The 17,003-nt window shown below is 39.2% G+C and overlaps 1 protein-coding gene and 1 long non-coding RNA gene across 5 annotated transcripts; both read right to left on the bottom strand.

The window, feature by feature from the left end:
• Positions 1-29: 29 nt before the first annotated feature.
• On the bottom strand, positions 30-6,374 carry LOC149109780 (uncharacterized). Of its 4 annotated transcripts, none has more exons than XR_016208707.1 (5): positions 5,765-6,374; positions 4,298-4,393; positions 3,858-3,929; positions 2,522-2,602; positions 30-954 (listed from the first exon to the last, which is right to left on the bottom strand). It is a non-coding gene; the product is annotated as an uncharacterized LOC149109780 (long non-coding RNA). The 4 variants fall into 4 exon arrangements; XR_016208708.1 differs by having other exon boundaries at positions 4,298-4,389; XR_016208706.1 differs by having other exon boundaries at positions 4,298-6,374.
• Positions 6,375-8,327: 1,953 nt separating this feature from the next.
• LOC110041467 (hormone-sensitive lipase-like) lies at positions 8,328-17,003 on the bottom strand. Its single transcript, XM_089293995.1, has 7 exons — positions 16,085-17,003; positions 14,813-15,052; positions 13,084-13,263; positions 12,364-12,483; positions 10,992-11,178; positions 9,223-10,202; positions 8,328-9,101 (listed from the first exon to the last, which is right to left on the bottom strand). Exons 1-7 carry the CDS (start codon positions 16,637-16,639, stop codon positions 8,868-8,870), a joined length of 2,496 nt encoding a protein of 831 aa, XP_089150121.1. The 5' UTR covers positions 16,640-17,003; the 3' UTR covers positions 8,328-8,867.

The raw sequence follows: 17,003 nt of genomic DNA, 5'->3' as shown, positions 1-17,003 counted from the left end.
AATAAAGACTATTAAGACACTACAGCAAATGGAAGTCAATTACACACGCGTCTTCAATAAATTTTATTGGCTATTTAATAATTCAATTAAAATTCATTACAAGCAATTTGAATAAGTAAAGAAATAAAAAAAATTGCGCTTTTAAAAGGGCCTGGTAACTAGTCAAAATGTAGGCTATCTCTTTTATTATTTTTTGACTATGTAGGGTTGGCAAAAAGAAAAAAAATTCTGCGCTTTTGAACAGAGTCTAGCAGAAATCAAGCATATACTTTGACTTTTGATGCGAAAAATCCTACATAGTCCAAGATTTTTTCCACCAAAAGACTCAGTATATGCTTAACTCAAAACCAGACACCATTTAAAATTGCAGACTTTTTTTTCTAAGGACAATTGTTCCACTAAAAGACTAAGTTTGTTTTCGATTTCTCTTCTTGGCCCTTTTAAAAGCGCAAACTTTCATCAATTCAATGCGTCCTCGAAAACTAGATAGATTTCAGTAAATTTGTGATCATATACGTATACTGGAATAGAGAGTAATTTCAACAAGTTTAATAACGTAACTTCCAGGCTGAAAATTCTGGTTGCAAAAACAAATCCAGGTAATAGTAATACATTCTGTATTCTACCTTAATTTTAAAGCTACAAAGTTGAAATACAATTCACGCATCCTCGAAAACTAGCAAGATGCGCGACAGTCTTGCAGATACTAGACAATTTGACAGTAATTCTATAAACTCTTTTTTTACTCTTGGGTTTTGAGAAATCACTAATACAAGCTCCGCTCTAAGAATCTTTCGCAAGAAACTCAACCGAGATAAACTTTGTCTTGTAAATCTTATATCTACCTTACTTTTAAAACGTGATACACTGAAGAATTACTTCTAAACGAAGTCCTTGCTTTCCTTTGCTTTTTCCTCCTTGTTATATCGCTGCATGTATACTTGAGATGGCAGCCTGAAAGAAGATAAATACAACGTCCAATTAACAATGGGTATACTGAGACCCAAAGAACAAAATATACACACAGAGTGTATTCGACTTCATCCTCACAGAAGTACACGGAGTTTACTTAATGATAATAAGAACAACTTAAAACGCGGACAAGAAGTAACACGAAATAAATAACACCGGCTATAAATGAAAATACAGCACCGGCAAGATAGCACACTAAAAATTTCAAGACAAAAAATATTCGCGACAAAAATATTCGCAACAAAACATGCAGCATTTGCATGTTCTTTCTGAAGATGAATTTATGTGTGAATTTATGGTCATGAAAATATGAAAATAAAAAGCTCTCGGTTAGCTTCACATTTTTACGGTATCAAGATAAAGGTAATTAAAGTAATTTGCCGGACGCTTATGACCAAATACAATGAAATATTTACACAACCGAATAACAAGACAAAGTTGCTTTAAAATTCAAACTGTTCAAATGCAATCAAATCGTTTTCTAAGAGGTACGTGCAAGACGATTAGTGAATTATAGTAGATTTTATTATAGATTTTATAGTAATTTACCGGTAATTATGGTTTTCTCATGTTCAGCTTTGGTCTCACAACCCGACAGCTACAGCCGGCTAGTTTTGACAAGACGGTTTTTTATGAAACTACGACCGAAAAGACTTTCACTTTGACAGCTATTTCAAGCACATTCCCCAGTGGTATCTGAAATCCCAGAGAGAAATTCGCACAACGGTGAAAATCCGAAAAATGTCATGGCAAAAAAGAAAAAAAGATAAATAAAAAAATAACTCCGTGATTTGAAGCATTTCTCTCCCACTATTAAAGTTTTAGCATATGATGAGACTAATGTTTGTAACCTAGTAAGTTCTTTCACGTGCATTTTCAAGACACACGCAGAACTCTCATGTGGCACTGTTATTATGCTCTACAAGGTGGTTCAAGCTTTTAAATCTATGGATAAGATCCCTTTGTTTGTCCACCCAAATTGAATCCATGCAGTATTTTCATGTAGTTACTATAGCAAAGCAAAAATAGGTACATTTTTTACTTTGGCACTTTTGAAATCATAAAGTATATTATCTCTTTCCACAAGAACTTCAGGTCTAAATTTCCAGGCGGTCTGGTTTTCTTTTTGAGTTTTCTAGAGATTACTTTTTAAATCCTCTTTACTGTTTTGTAATGATTATGTTTGAGACTGTCGGGAGAAATTTTAAGCTGATCACTCATGAAGCTTCACGGCTAAGGAAGCATTGATACGCGAACTGGAAAACAATTGGTCATTCCAATTGGGCCCTCGTTTCACAATTTGAGTATTTATCAACAACAGTATGTCGGGCATTGTATTCTTAAGGAATGTTTGTAAAACCTAACCCTGAAGGGCTAGGGAATCTGATTAACCATATAACAAGGGCTTCTTGAAATATCTGAACCACGAAACAAAAACACCTCTATTCGTAGTCGTTTAAATTCTGTTTACATTGTGTACAATTATTCCGGGTACATGCACCTTCAAGTGATCATAGACCCTTCCTTTTAAAAGAAAATTGTGACTCACCTAATAACGGATGCAATGTCTCAATTTGAGTCTTTTTCCTGTTGAGTCTCAGCACAGCCTTTAGTGTTTCTTCGCCGTTTTCTATCTAGTAAGAATCAGGAAATGTTTTAACCTTTTTTTAAGCAACTAAAAATAAATCAACAAATTTGTAAAGTTTTTCTTGCTTCCCTGCTTTGTACATGCATCTAGTAAGAAAAGTTCTGCAAATGTTTTTTTAAACCTTTAAGTTTTTCAAACTACACAGTTAAAAATAAACCATCTGATTTTTAAAATTTCAACCCCACTAGGGTGAATTCCTGCATTGACAGCAAGGTAAGGTCTTCATCTAACCTGTGATCATACCACCCTTCCCTTATATTAAGACGCCAGGAAGGAGGGTGTATTTTTTTCGTATTCTACCTTTTTCCTTTCCAAAAAAAAAAAAAAAACCACGCCTGATCACAGGTTTGCCTTCATCAGGCCAAGTGATCCAAACTACCATATCTTATCCCAGTGTCTGTTAAGCATCAACTGATGAGATATCTTTCTACTCCCCTCCCCCACTTAAAGTGTCTATACGGCCAACAGGGTTTTTGTGGTTTTGGTATCTCTATAACATCTAAAAATGTATTCAAACCAAAACAAAAAAATAATTCTGGTGCTTTTTTGTCATAAAATCAAGCTTTCCGCTTCGACCGCACCCAATGAAGTTGACTGCATAATGAAAGATTGGTGACGAATGATGTCACTTCAGGAACATCTCAAAGCTTCAAGTTTTTATTTTGCTTGATTGACAACCACATTGTTTCACCAACTTCGGTTTGCTGGCTTTCTGTCGATGAAAACTCCTAACCACTACTGAAACAACAGTGACCTGAACGAGCAGGATTTGGCAATTCCTAACTTGACGTCACGACCCATTCAGAAACCCAGACTCTTTTTTTGTACTGACTCATAGTCAACTTCATTGGGCATGGCTGAAGCGGGAACTTTAAAGTTAGATCATTGGGCATTAAAATGTCGGAATCCAATTTTTTTTTTCTTAGAATACCTTTTTACACATTGTTGAGATACCAAAACCACAAAAAACCCTTTTGCCTGTATAGACACTTTAAATGGGATGCCAGTCTGTTGCAGGGTTAGCCCCTGTTATTCACCCAGGGGTAGAGGGAGGCACTGTAAGAGCAACATGTTGTGTCCAAGAACACCATACAGTGCAATAGCTGATCCGTGAAACAATAACATCTCTATTTGTTTTAATTTTCTGCCTGCATTGTGTGCCATTATTCCTAGCTCAGGTAACATCAAGTAACTGATAACCTCTCCAACAAGACACAAGTAAAACACAACGACTCACCAGATGTGGAATCAATTGCTTCAATATGAATCTTTCTCCACATAAGCCTCAGCACAGCTTTCTGGTTTGTATCTAGTAAGAAATGAGAACTGTTTTAACTTTTATGACAGCCTCAATCTCTTATGTTTTACAAACTACACAATTAAAAATAAGTCATCAAATTTTTAAAGTTTAATCCCTTCTTGGGTGAGTTTGGACTATGAAGGTAAGGTAAAGTCTGCATCAGGCCAAGTGATCTAAACTTCCACAGCTTAACCCAGTCTCGGTTGCGCCATTATTAGGTCAACAGCTTGTGCTAGTTCTGTGTTTCTATCAAGTTATAGAAACACAATTTTTAACCAATCAGCGCACGTATTTTCTAAGGAGTGTTTTCTAAATTAATATTTATAAAATTTATATTAGTAACCGCTCCAGCCAAACATGAAAAGATCATGACTCACCTTAAATGGGATCTAATGTCTCAACATGAAATTCTTTCCAAGGCATATAAGTCTCAGCACAAAGATTTTACTGTTGCTTCTCACCCTGTTTTCTTTCTGAAAAGAAATAGGAAAGGTTTTAAAAGCATTCAAGCCTTGTAAGCTCTAGAAAAACTGTAAATTATATGAAACAAGAGGCTACAGTCTTAGATGAATGGTAGAACAACAAGACAGGACAAACATTGTTTATGACATGCAGATAGCAGCAACTACCCAAAAAGGTCAACCCCCCTCCATCAATTTGCTTTACCAATAATCTTGCCTGCTGAATGCAGGATGTGTATGCTGGGGAGATAAACAAGGCTTATATAACAGTCATGCAGCTAGAATTTGCCTGTCATACAAACTGCTGGGCTGTCATTAAGCACTGGCAACATTGTTGCTCATTCAGTACTTCAGCATCTAATCAGAGGCATTTTGGCAGGATTCTCTTGTGTCCCCTTATCTCCATTGACTTTAATAGATCTACCAGGTTGTGGATCATTTGGACTCGATTGGTGACGAAAACTTGAAATCATTTGTGACTGTTGCTGACGTACTGCAGCACTGCTATCGAGTCAGTCTGATATGGGATGTCAAGTTTTTCATCAATTTCTTTCCTGAGAATCTCACCCAAGTGAACAGAGACAGAGGCAGCAGTCAATTTCAGGCGAGGGTTGTCACTTCTTGTACATTGTGAGAGGCACTCTTCCCACCAGGAAAGAGCAGTATATACAATGGTTTTGTTTGCCAAGATGTAAATATGCTGCTGAGCCATGGCCAACAGACCGGAGCTGTTGTCATTGCTAAAATTTATACGAAAACAGTGTCAAAAACCAAAGCTGCTCAACTGTTTAATCAATGCCACCAGGAATGCCCTCCCCCTGGCCCCAAGGAAGTCACTGGCAAGTGCTAATAATATTAAATCAGAGTTCCCACCACTTTTTAGTTGAGGGTCCTTGGGGTCCCCAATTCCAAAGAGTTGGGGGTTCCTTTTGCTTTTCCAGGGTCCTTTGCCTATTTCTATAATTTTTGGAACGTTTTCCTGCACCCCAAGGATGCCTGTGCATTAATGGGAACTCTGATATTTTGTGGTCCTATTGGCAACTATATTTATTGGTCAGCAGGACCAATAATGTAATGAGCAACCCATCAGAAACATGCACTCCATCTTTATCTACTACATTACAGTCCCAACAACTATAGAGATCCTTTCACTCAGAAAATGACTCATTCATCCCTTGCATACCTGTGTGTTTGTACTTTCTCTCTGCAAATGAATGTTTTCATGCTAGCATGTCCATTGGGTCCCTAAATTACCATAATATTCACCTCTTTGGTATCCTTTACATTATTTAAAGCATGCTATTTATTGTGGTTAACCTTTTTTTGAGGATAAAACTGGTTATAAGTTAAAAGGCTGCTTTAATAGCTATTGTTATCACTCACCTACTAATCATAGTTTCCATGCTGGAATCATCACGCCTGTCTTGAAAATCTAGACTTCTCTCTGCTTGATGCGTTTCATTCTGTGGGAACAAACAATGTATGAGGTGACTCTGAGTGACTACACAAACTTTCATGTTGTACTCTACGATTACTTAGTTTTGTACTCTGCACCTCAATAAGCATGTGCTGGTGACCAATCAGAACTCAGCAATTGTTTTCATTGATAATCATAGCGACAGTCAAACCACATTAATACAGACACCAAAGGGACCATGGGTAGTGTCCTTATTAAGGGGGTTCAGTGTAAATTAAGTCAAAAATACAATACTGTACACATTTTATTGGAGCAAAATATCAAAAGATATAAAACAAACCATTAACATCAACAAATTGAACATCTATAATGTATTGTAGTCAGGTTCCCAATGAAGTGATTTGACTTGGAAACTTTTGATATTCTGGAAAACTGGTAGCTGAGGAGAGGTGGTCGCTAACGAGAGGTGGTCACAACCGGAGGTTCGACTGTATGCAGATTCTGAAATGGTAAATTTCTTATTTTAGCTATGTTGATGGGATCTTTTATCTCTAAATACTGCTTCTGAATCCCCCCCCCCCCCCCCCCCCATTTATGGGAAAACTGGAGATTCCCAAAATGTGCCCTCTATAGGAAGGGGGGGCTGCAAATAAAAAAATGGAATGTCCCAATATCAAACTCGCATCTTCTCCGTTCACAAAAGGAAAAAATTTCCTTCCTTTGTTGTTTTTCTCGAAGAACTTCGCCGCCCTCGCGTGACCAAAGATATCCATGGTCCTGCTACCATCACCATCCCAAATAAAGGCACATTTGATTCCTAGCTTACTGAGTCTGTCACACTGGTAACTATAAAGATGACGAAGTGTTAGTTCACCGTTATTACATTGTAAAGGCTATTGCCTTTTAAAACAATTACTGTGGCGGGATTCATGAATTCCACCTCAGTTAGCCTAAATAAGAATCGTAGCACTTTTATAGGCGAGCAATAACCACACAAAAAGTCCTAAATATGACGTGTTTATGTTATTGCCATGTGCTCAAATTCACCTTCCAAAAAGCACGAAAAACTTTATCCTCCACTAGCATTAACTTCTGCAAGTTACTTCTCAATTTGAAGGAATAAATCTTACCTGTGATAATATATAGGAAAAAGCCACAGAAGAGCCAATAAAAACAAAAAACGCCAAAATGTCTCCCCTCGCAAGGAGAACCCCGCCATTATTTTCGAAGGCATCATGCTTCTGGAAAGGTGATCTTAGATTTGTACTTACCTCGTTTCCAGGGCTCTCTCTGTAACTCAACATCAACTTGTGACACAGCCGTACCTTTTACAGATTTCCTAGAGGCAAGTTTTTTTTAAAGTTTATCTCCAATCAACGGAATATTTATGCGAAGATAGTTATAAAATCAAAGCTGACTGAATGCGGTCTTTTAAATAAGATATGCTCAAAGACAAAAAAAGAAAACAAGAAATAAGCCCCTGGTGCCGTAGAGCAATTTGAACTGGGGGGGGGGGGGGGGTGCCTTTGAAAACGGAGGTTTCACTCTGATGTTCCCCGTCCACACTACTCCGGAGAAATTTAAAACGCAACAATCACCGGATCTGTGTTTGAGGAAAACTCGGCCACGGAAATCACGATTTTAGTGACGCCATCGTTTTTGGAAAGCTCCGTTTTCAAAACGTTTTCCGTCCAAACTAAAACGTAAAACCCGCGTCTTCAAATTCCTCCAGTTTGAAGAGCGTTTTCGAAAAGCTCCGTTTTCGTGACGGATTAGTGTGGATGGTAAGCCTAACCGTAGAAATAAAGCTGCGTTTTCAAATTTCTACGGCGCAGTGTAGCTGGAAAACATTTGATGCGCGTTCAGAGTGAAAAAGCCGTTTTCAAATTTCTCCGGTGTATTGTGTGAACGTGAAGTTCTCATCAAACACAAGTGCAAACGCGAAAATAAAAAGGAATGAGAACAGAGCTTCAAATTTTTCCGACAGACTGTGTAGAGAAAAATCCTGTGTGTGTGACACTGGTTAAAGAGCGTGTATTCGCGTCGAAATAAGTACAGGGGGTCCAAGAGGAAAAGAACACCCGATGGGGGTATTTATACGGTAAGGTGGGCACATATGGGAACGCAAATACGTAAGAAAATGGCAAAAACCTCGAAAATTTATAAGACCCTGACCCTTGAAAATGTGTCAGAGGTTCAACTAGCCCTGAAATGCCAGTCATCTCCCGCCCTGAGCCTCATTCCCGGGATGAGGCTCAGGACGGGAGATGACTGGTATTTCAGGCTACGGTTCAACATAACTGTAGAAAACGCTAGAGGTTCCGAGGATTAACGCGCGTGTATCCGCGAAAAAACGCGCGTGTCCGCGTTGAAAAGGCAACAGAACATCAACGAGTGAAAAACAAGATGCTCTTTAAAATTAAGGTGGGAAAAAACGTGCAGAACGCGCGTTAAATCCAAAAGAAAGGTAAAAAAAACAAACCTGAAAACGGTTCAGAGAGGATAGAAAACGCAGGAGTCACACATAACTCATCAAAACACATCAATCTTTTATTATTATTATCACTCAATTTCATTATCTCTTATGATTTTTGGGCGGATTCGAGTGATTTCTTTTCATGACATCATTATTCTCAAGCAAATTTGTACATTTTGACACTGTGTTTTAGCACAGTATTAACACTTGAAAAATATTCATTAACTTAATCCCATTTATTAGCATTTGCCTTAAATAAGTATTTCTGTCTGAAATGACAGGATTTTGAAATTATGTTCCCGAAAATTCACAATTTCCACTCAAAAAAGTTTCAACCGTGATTCAATCCCTCTTAATTCTGGTGACTAAAAACTGTTGCCTTGGCAGATGGATTGTGGCTATTCCAGCAAAATTGTTTGAGGTAAAAACACGGCCTAAATTCACCCTCGCCTGCGAGAGGTTCCAACATACAAAAATTAAACAAGTCAAATTTCTTAGCCGTTAATCGTCATGATGTCACGCAAATCATCTTGTGATAGAACGTGAAAATTGATCGGCGTTACTCGAATTTACCGCAAGTGTTGCGTGACAGATCAGTACACAGGAGCCTTTTCAGTTCGGCCTATTTTGCGCTTTCCTGACAATGATCTTTTCAAGCAGGCTATACACAGGTCGTTCCCTTCCCTTGCCTCTTGACTGACAAGATGGAAGCTCAAAAACCCGTGGGGTAAATCCTCTAAGATGTACAGTTCCACGTCCTTCTCCAGGGAGCGAAGCTTTCGGGCAAACTCGACCGAGTCGTCCAATATGGGATCCAGTGTGCAGGCCTGAAGAAAATAAGTTAGAAAATATAAAGAAAATATGTTAGGCAAACATGTTCTGTCTAAGACAGACAGACAGACAGACAACCTTTATTTAAGGAAATTCATGAAGGGCGAAGAGGTTTACCAGTAAATCAACTGGAGGCAAGTGTTTCAGCATTTCATCAGGAGCCAGCAGTGGCGACATGTACGGGTTCTTGGAAATAGGAAGGCAAACTTGGGACATAGACGTGGTCCTTGAATGCGACTCGTCATCAAGCCCCACTTCCTCGTCCTCATCTGGCGGTGTTCCCGCCTCCAGATACGCTCTATCTTCAGGTGCATCAAGAGAGAACAAAAGGAGCTCTCCAGAGGGGCTGTCTGATGATTCCACTACGTTCACCACATGGCACTCCTCGATGTCCTTATGGTAGTGCACTCCTATATGGTCCGTCTCTCTGTGGTCTCTCTGAGGGCTTGTGGGTCTACTAGGTATAGTGTCTTGTGAGTGTTTTCTCGACTGTGGATGGCCCGATAAAGTGCTGCTACTTTCGCAGTCCTTTTCATGATCTGAAGCAGCATGTTCGACGTGTGTTTCTGAGGAATGATACACCACTCCATTACAGTCTGGCAAACCCCTTGCACAATCATAACCAACAGCTGCTTCGCTACTCGAGTTTGCTACGTGGTTAACAGAAGCGGATTCGAGACTCTGTGGTGAACTAAAACAGCTGTGAAAACTCTCCGGGCCCGATTGCAAATGAGCATCTAAATAACTACTGCTTCTTGTGTTCTTGGTCTCCTTGGAGCCAACTCTAAAGAGATGCAGCAGAGAGTTTGTCTTGGTTCTTCTGCTGACAACATTTACCGGTTGACTGGTCTTGCCTGTCAGGGATTTAATGGAATTCTTGATGCAGTCATCAAATGGTGACTTGCCCATGCCAGAGTATGCCGCTAGACAAGCACCCAGTACTCCAGTGGGCAGGAGTGGATCCATGAGGCTCAGGAGACGGGATGGCGAGGGTACCCACTGTACATTGAACGGTGCATAGGCCGCTAGTATGGAGTCTGGTACGCGGATGCCATATTCAACTGCACGCATGCTCAGTGAAACACACAGGTTACCACCTACAAAACAAGTACATGGAAATAACATGAACGAAAACCAAGCGGGGGAAAAAGGGCTACAAGTAATTTTATGAGACAAATCGGTTGGGTTCTGCAGAAAGACTCCTCTAATTAGCGAATTGGGAGAACAGCTAACTTGATGTTGACTTCAAGTTGATACATTTTAATCCATGCAGTATTTGAGCCCCTACACAACAGTTTTTTTTCAAAAACTAATCACGCAAACTATGTTCTGTTGTACTTGGTAATAAATCTACGCATGTTGGAAAGATAACTGGGACTAGAGGTTATTGCAAATGACTCTAGAGTGAGAGGTCTGGGTTTCGGGTCACCGTGCTGCATTCTTGGACACTTAATAACAATTTCCTTTATTTGGACCTAACTTTTTTTTCAGTTCGCGTTAATCCAGGCCGCGTTATATTCAAATACCTTAATTAACATTCTAGTTTTCTATAATAACTTGTAAAGAAGATCTGATATATTTTGCAAAAAATTCAAACTTCTAGTCGATAAATTTTCTTCACTTTTCCGCTAAACGTAGAAAATCGGTAGAGAAAATGATTCATCAAAAGAAAAATAGGGGTCACCGAACGTCCAAGATCGTTAAATCTAATGTTATTTTATTACTTGGCGCGCGCTCTCATGTATGACGTGGCGTGTGAATTTGCGTGCGCAGTAAGGATGCGCAGAAACAATTAGCGCGAACCTCCTTAATTTCTAAATTCTACACTATCCACATACACCAAGATAATGGGGACAAAGATGTGACATATTGATTACAATTCTAACCTGCAGAGTCTCCAGCCAAACAGAAACACTTTCCAGTAGTTCCCAGTTGATCAAAATTGTTTAAACACCAGGCGTACACAAAGAAGCATTCTTCCAAGGCGCGCGGGAAGGGTGCTTCCGGGGCCAGAGAGTAATCTATAGATAGGATGGGTACACCAAGCTCACACGCCCATGTACGTAGGTACATCTGAAAAAAAAGTGAACTGCATTATAAAGGGTTGCTTAACCACAAATACCATAGCCTGCGCACAGGCTCCCGGCGAGGACGGAAAAAAATTTCGGCGAGCGCGAAACAGAAGAATTCCGAGAGCAAAGCGATAGGGGCGGGGATAGGGGTTCGGGCTCACCGGGAGCCTGTTCGCAGGCTACAAATAACATACGACTTGGTAAAGGATTTAACAAAACTGTAGGAAAGGGCACTCTAAAAGCGGTAAACATAGACATATCGACTCCTCTGCGTTATATACACTCTAAGAGATTCAGTCCTTGACGGCGAATTGTCATAATAATTTAGGGAGTTTAAGAAAACCACGACGGCAACGGCAACGGGAACGTAGCTAAACAAAAGATTTAATTAGGAGAACAATGGCTGTGCACGTGCGTTATAATTCCCGGTACATTTCTTTACCGTCCTCGGCAAAACAACAACGTGAAATGGCCAAATTCTGCGTTGTCTGGAGAACGTGAACACGACGGCTAATTTTTTAAAACTCTTTTTCAAGTTTATCGCTGTGTCCCAGATTCAGTTTCGTGATAGCTTTGACAGTGATAAACAAAGTAAATGACTTTAGAGTATAGCGAGATTCGTAGGTAAAATATAAAGTCATTTTTTAATCGACGTTGTCCTCGGCGTCGCCGTCGTAGCTTCTTAAACTCCCTAATAGGGAGTTAACGAAACCACGACGGCAACGGCAACGGGAACGTCACTGAACAAAAGAATTAATGAGCAGAACAATGACTGTGCACGTGCTTTATAATTCTTGGTACTTTTCTTTGCCGTTCTCTGCAAGACAACAACGTGAAATGACCAAATTTTGGGTTGTCTAGAGAATGTGAACCACGACGGCTAATTTTTTAAATTTTTATTTCAAATTTATCGCTGTGTTCCGGATTTGGTTTTGCGGCAGTTTTGACAGTGATAAACAAAGCAAATGACTTAAGAGTATCACGAGATTCGTAGGTAAAATATAAATTCATTTTTTAATCGACGTTGTCCTCGACGCTGCCGTCGTGTTTTCGTAAACTCCCTAATGGCATTCATGATAGAACGCTACTAAAACTCGATAGAAACACGGAACATGTTTTCTATTTCTTAAGTATAAGTAATCGAAAGTACTCAGAACCTTGCTATTCGAACTGCATTACGTCATACCTCGTGTGATTTTGATGACTGTGCAACAAACCCTCCACCATGCACGTGAAGTAAAAAGCCGTCACTTTTAGGTTTTGGTGATCGGCCATGATGGGTGGAATTCTGTTTGCCATCTTTGCTCTGAGGTTGAAACACAAAAATGATTGGAGAAAATACAGTAATATTGAACAAAGAGCTTATCACTTATCAGTAACATAGTAGCCTGTTGCAGGTCCACGGTAGGTGGAGAGAATTGAAAATCGGGCAAGTGAAAGAAAAAGTGAGTGGGCTCTGGGCGAGAGAGAGGGAAGGGCAGCCCAGGCCCCGCTCATTTTTCATTCCCCTACCCACTATTTTTTCCGCTGACCATGTCACACTAGACTTGATTCTTTCCAAATGAGAGCAGCTCAATATTGATCCCAACTTATTCCCCACGGGAGAACATGTAATTTTGCACAGTACTATTTTATATTTTTATGCCATCAAATATTGTAGATTGTAGACTGTATCTTGTAATCGTAAAACACAGTTAACACCCAAGGTCTTCCCAAAGTTGTTTTCAAGATTTCTAAAATTGATTTTCCAAACTGTTTTTATGTTCCTATTCCTATATCCTTTGTTCCCAATGTTTTTATTGTGTTCAATCAGCTTACTTGTAAAGTACGATTTGATATTGCGGTACGAAACCAGAGTAAATACTCTTAGAGTGTCTAGTTTTAAAAGTTATCTATCATCTCCTACCTGTCCATCCCTCCACTCGTATGAGAGAAGTCGCACTTGGACTGGAGCTAGACCTGACCAGGAACAGGGGGGAGCAATACTCACAGACTCGCCTTTCAATGTGACGAGTTCAAAAGGATCAGGAGGGATATGGAATACTCTGTTCACCTTCATTGCCGAACAAACCAGCAGTGGAACATGCTAAAATGCAACAGAACAAGTGATCATTATTTTGAGGCTAGTGAGGTGGCGGGGGTGGAAGAGGTGGTGACAAAGATTCAAAGATCATGTGGTCCTTGTTCAAAGATCGCACGGGTTCCGCCCTGTTTATTAATTCCTCTGATCCTCCTGAAGATGAAAAATTAATTTTCTACTGTTTGCCATTTCTTAAATAGCATAGGAATTCATCGGTCTAACCAGACAATGCCAGAAGAAATCATCACTGCTGCCGATGGGACATCATTGCAAAATTTCACAGATCTGCTTTGGCCCGCCTATCTCTCTGCAATGTCTCAAAATGGTACGTTTGGTGACCACATGCTGCATATTAACATGCTGCATATGAACTGTACAATGTCAAGTTTAAAGTTCTTTCATCTAAATTATCCACCTGGGTACACAACCACCATTTCTCCAATGGCTGCAGACCCGCTATGTACTTTCAACTTGGAAATTTTGCAAAGAGTTTGTGAAACTATTTTATAAGGAAATGATCAGTGTCAACAAATGAAGGCTACTGTTGCATTCACCACTGAGAAGGTAATAAATGGGTGTTATTGTTTTGTTTGTACTTATCTGTTTTTCCATGTCAAATTAGCATCTAGACTGGTAATGCTTTGCGGTGAAAAATTTGCAAACTAAATGCAAAAATATGGACTATTTTCTTCCAGCAATATTTATTTATGGCAGTGCCAAAAAGCCTGATGTGGACCTTGCATATTTTATTATTATATGGCTGTGTCTCACAAGGACTGGGAACTATCGAATTCACGAATTTGATTAGCGGAAATCAATATTGAAAGCGGTCTAGATTTTCTCATCAAGACCAGTATCTACACCGATAATGTTTACGGTGAAAAATTTGCATACTAAAATGCAAAAATATGGACTGTTTTCTTCTAACAATATTTATTTATGGAAGTGCCTGATGAGAAAAGAAAAGTAAAGAGGAAAAACAGACTTTGGGAGAATTAAGTTCAGCTCATTGCCGTTCGCAAGCAAAATGTCAGCTAGTACAAACCAGTTTCATTAAACAAATTAAATTTTGCTTGTTTGCCATATAATAAACATCTTATTAACTGAGCTTAGCCATCTGTATGGGAGAATCTTGACCTCAGTCGTGTGCCCAGACCTCACTGCATTCAATCTGTACTCACTACCTCAGTCCAGATCCTCCCATAAAGACCCCTGCTCGGTTAATTAGAGCTAATTACAAAATAGCCCTTGCTTACCAAAACAAAGAAAGGGGCCAGCCCCACTTCACAAAAAGTGTTATTTCTCAGTGATGACCCCCTCTCTCTGTAGCCCCAGCCCATCTGCACCAATAACCTGCTTGAATACACATGCCATTCCCATTTTTACCGTAGACATCTGATTTAGAAGTTTGACATATTGGCTTGTATAACATTTTGCATCAACTTTTGTGTTAGTATTACATTATGCGTCAGTATTCCTTTTTCCGGCAATTGTTATTACAGTTTGTGTCAGTATAATATTTTGCAGCGATTATTACTTTTGCGGCATAACGTACCTGGATCCCATAACCTTCTGTCAAACTCCAGAAAGCTTTGCAAAAATCCATATTAGTCTTCTGAGTGACATCCACAATCATTTTGGCCCTCATTTCGGGGTTCACAGTATATTTCCCACTGTTCAGGAAAGAGACTGTGGCAAGTGCCACACTGCTCATTTTGTGTCGACGATAACCTTCTGCAAACGAGGCCATAGCTACACAAACAACTTGTAAGAAATGTCGTAAACCAGTGGAGAACTGAAAATAAGCCATATGAAAAATATTAAAATATATGGGTTTTTTGCCATTTTGGTGTGAACATGGGTTATAGATTTTGCTAACTAAGTATACTTAGTTTTTAATGGTGTTTTAAGAATTGTATGATGTATGTCTTTTCATTGGGGTTTTCATTTTCAAACTAGAAGTTATCAATTGAAATAATGTGATTAAGTGTGATTAACCCTTTCAGATCTTAATTTAAAGGCCAGGTCCAAAAAACCGGCATGGAAAATGACATATCACAGTGCAAAGTAGAGCCAGGAAAGCTGGATGGTACATCATGATTGCCTCCATAATTTCCAAGGAGTAAAAACGTGCTGGTGAATGTTTCTATATGACATACAGCTGATGCGCACAACCATATTCATAAGATTTTCTTTTCAGGAGCTATAGCCTGGACAAGTTAAACAATTTTTTAACTTTTAACATTTCCTAGTTTTATTTTTATTTTTGTTGTTTTTTGCAAATAAGTATTTTTCAAATTTTTAGTCCTTCAGCGATAAGTATATTTACAATCATAGGTTTTTGACTTGTTTATTGTATTGAGAAATTTCATGCCAAATGCTGCCATGGCAATGTTGTAATTTCACATGTGAAATAATTAATTTGTAAATTAATGCTGAAATTTCGTGCCAAAATTGTCCATGATATTATTATTATTGTTCCTAGAGGATCACATCAATTTACATTACTAGCACTCAGCTAACACTTGGGCCCTTGAATACAAATATAAACATTGATTTTGTTTTCTTTACAGTAGCAGATCCTTCAAGAAAAAACCCCAGTAACCTTCAAATATGGCACACAGCCTAACAGTAACCCTCAGTGAACAAAACATATGCACTACACAGAAAGATATTTTACTTTCAAGATGATTATCGACTCGTTATGTCAAACTATTATCTGGTGCCGGAGAAGGAAATTGGAAAAAACATATCATTATAAATTATTCTAATGACATCATAAAGTTCATGATAAGCATCATGTTGAAGTTATCGATTTAACACCTACCTGAAATCCCAAAGTTCTTCCATAAAAGCACTCTCTATCCAGCTGTTCAACTTCCAACATAACTTTAGAGTCAAAACTCTCCGGAAATAAATTGTCTGGTACGCTATCCTCGATCACGAGTTTCGCAAATTGTAGCAACTGAGTTGTTCGTTGGAAAACATTGGCAAATGCCTCCACTTCTAAGCTATAGTGATGCGATCGAAAATAAAATCTGTCTCGATGAGTCTGGCAATAAGCGGACAGTTCTGTAACGGAACGAATGCATTGTTCAACGAGTCTTAGCAAGCTCCTGTAGCCATTTCCTTTAGCGTCAGTGCTGTAATCGTACAGTGGTGCCGCCTTCGCTAGCAAAATCGCACCTTCTTCCAAAGAATCTATAGTTGATAGCATCAATTTAAAGCCATCATAAAACTTCTTGTAAACTGCTTTGGACGTGTATTCTTCAAAATATCCTGTATTGTCGGCAAGGATTCGTTTCAGGTGACTGAAAAGAAGTGGAAGAGAATCGTAGTCACCTAAGTTGAGGTTGTGGGAAGCTTGCTTCGTGCCCGCCATCTTGAAAACCCGGCTCGGCTATTAATTAACAAAATTCAATAAACACGACGCTTAACACTCTTTCTAAGCCTCCGATTTTCGTCAAAGCCCTCCATGCAGGTGGAATCTGTCCTCTAGCCACCGAAGGTAAGCATATTTCTCATTTTCAATCTCCAGACAGCTGCAATATCTAACCGCAGTGGGTGGCATCTTTTAAGAAAACGCGCCTAAACTATGCAATCAAACCAAAACAGATTCATAAATTCATTGTTGGCGGTCTCCCTCGTACGCTGATAAACGATATCTGCAGTTTCACTGATATAAAACCGCCAAAGGTTTCAGCCGAACACGCAGAAAAGTACAATTTTCAGTTTTCTGCAGCCTC

The sequence above is a fragment of the Orbicella faveolata genome, unplaced genomic scaffold (assembly GCF_042242905.1).
Source record: "Orbicella faveolata isolate gen_17 unplaced genomic scaffold, um_ofav_v1 contig_25, whole genome shotgun sequence".
Taxonomy (NCBI): Eukaryota; Metazoa; Cnidaria; class Anthozoa; order Scleractinia; family Merulinidae; genus Orbicella; species Orbicella faveolata.
This window is presented reverse-complemented; position numbering and strand designations above follow the sequence as displayed.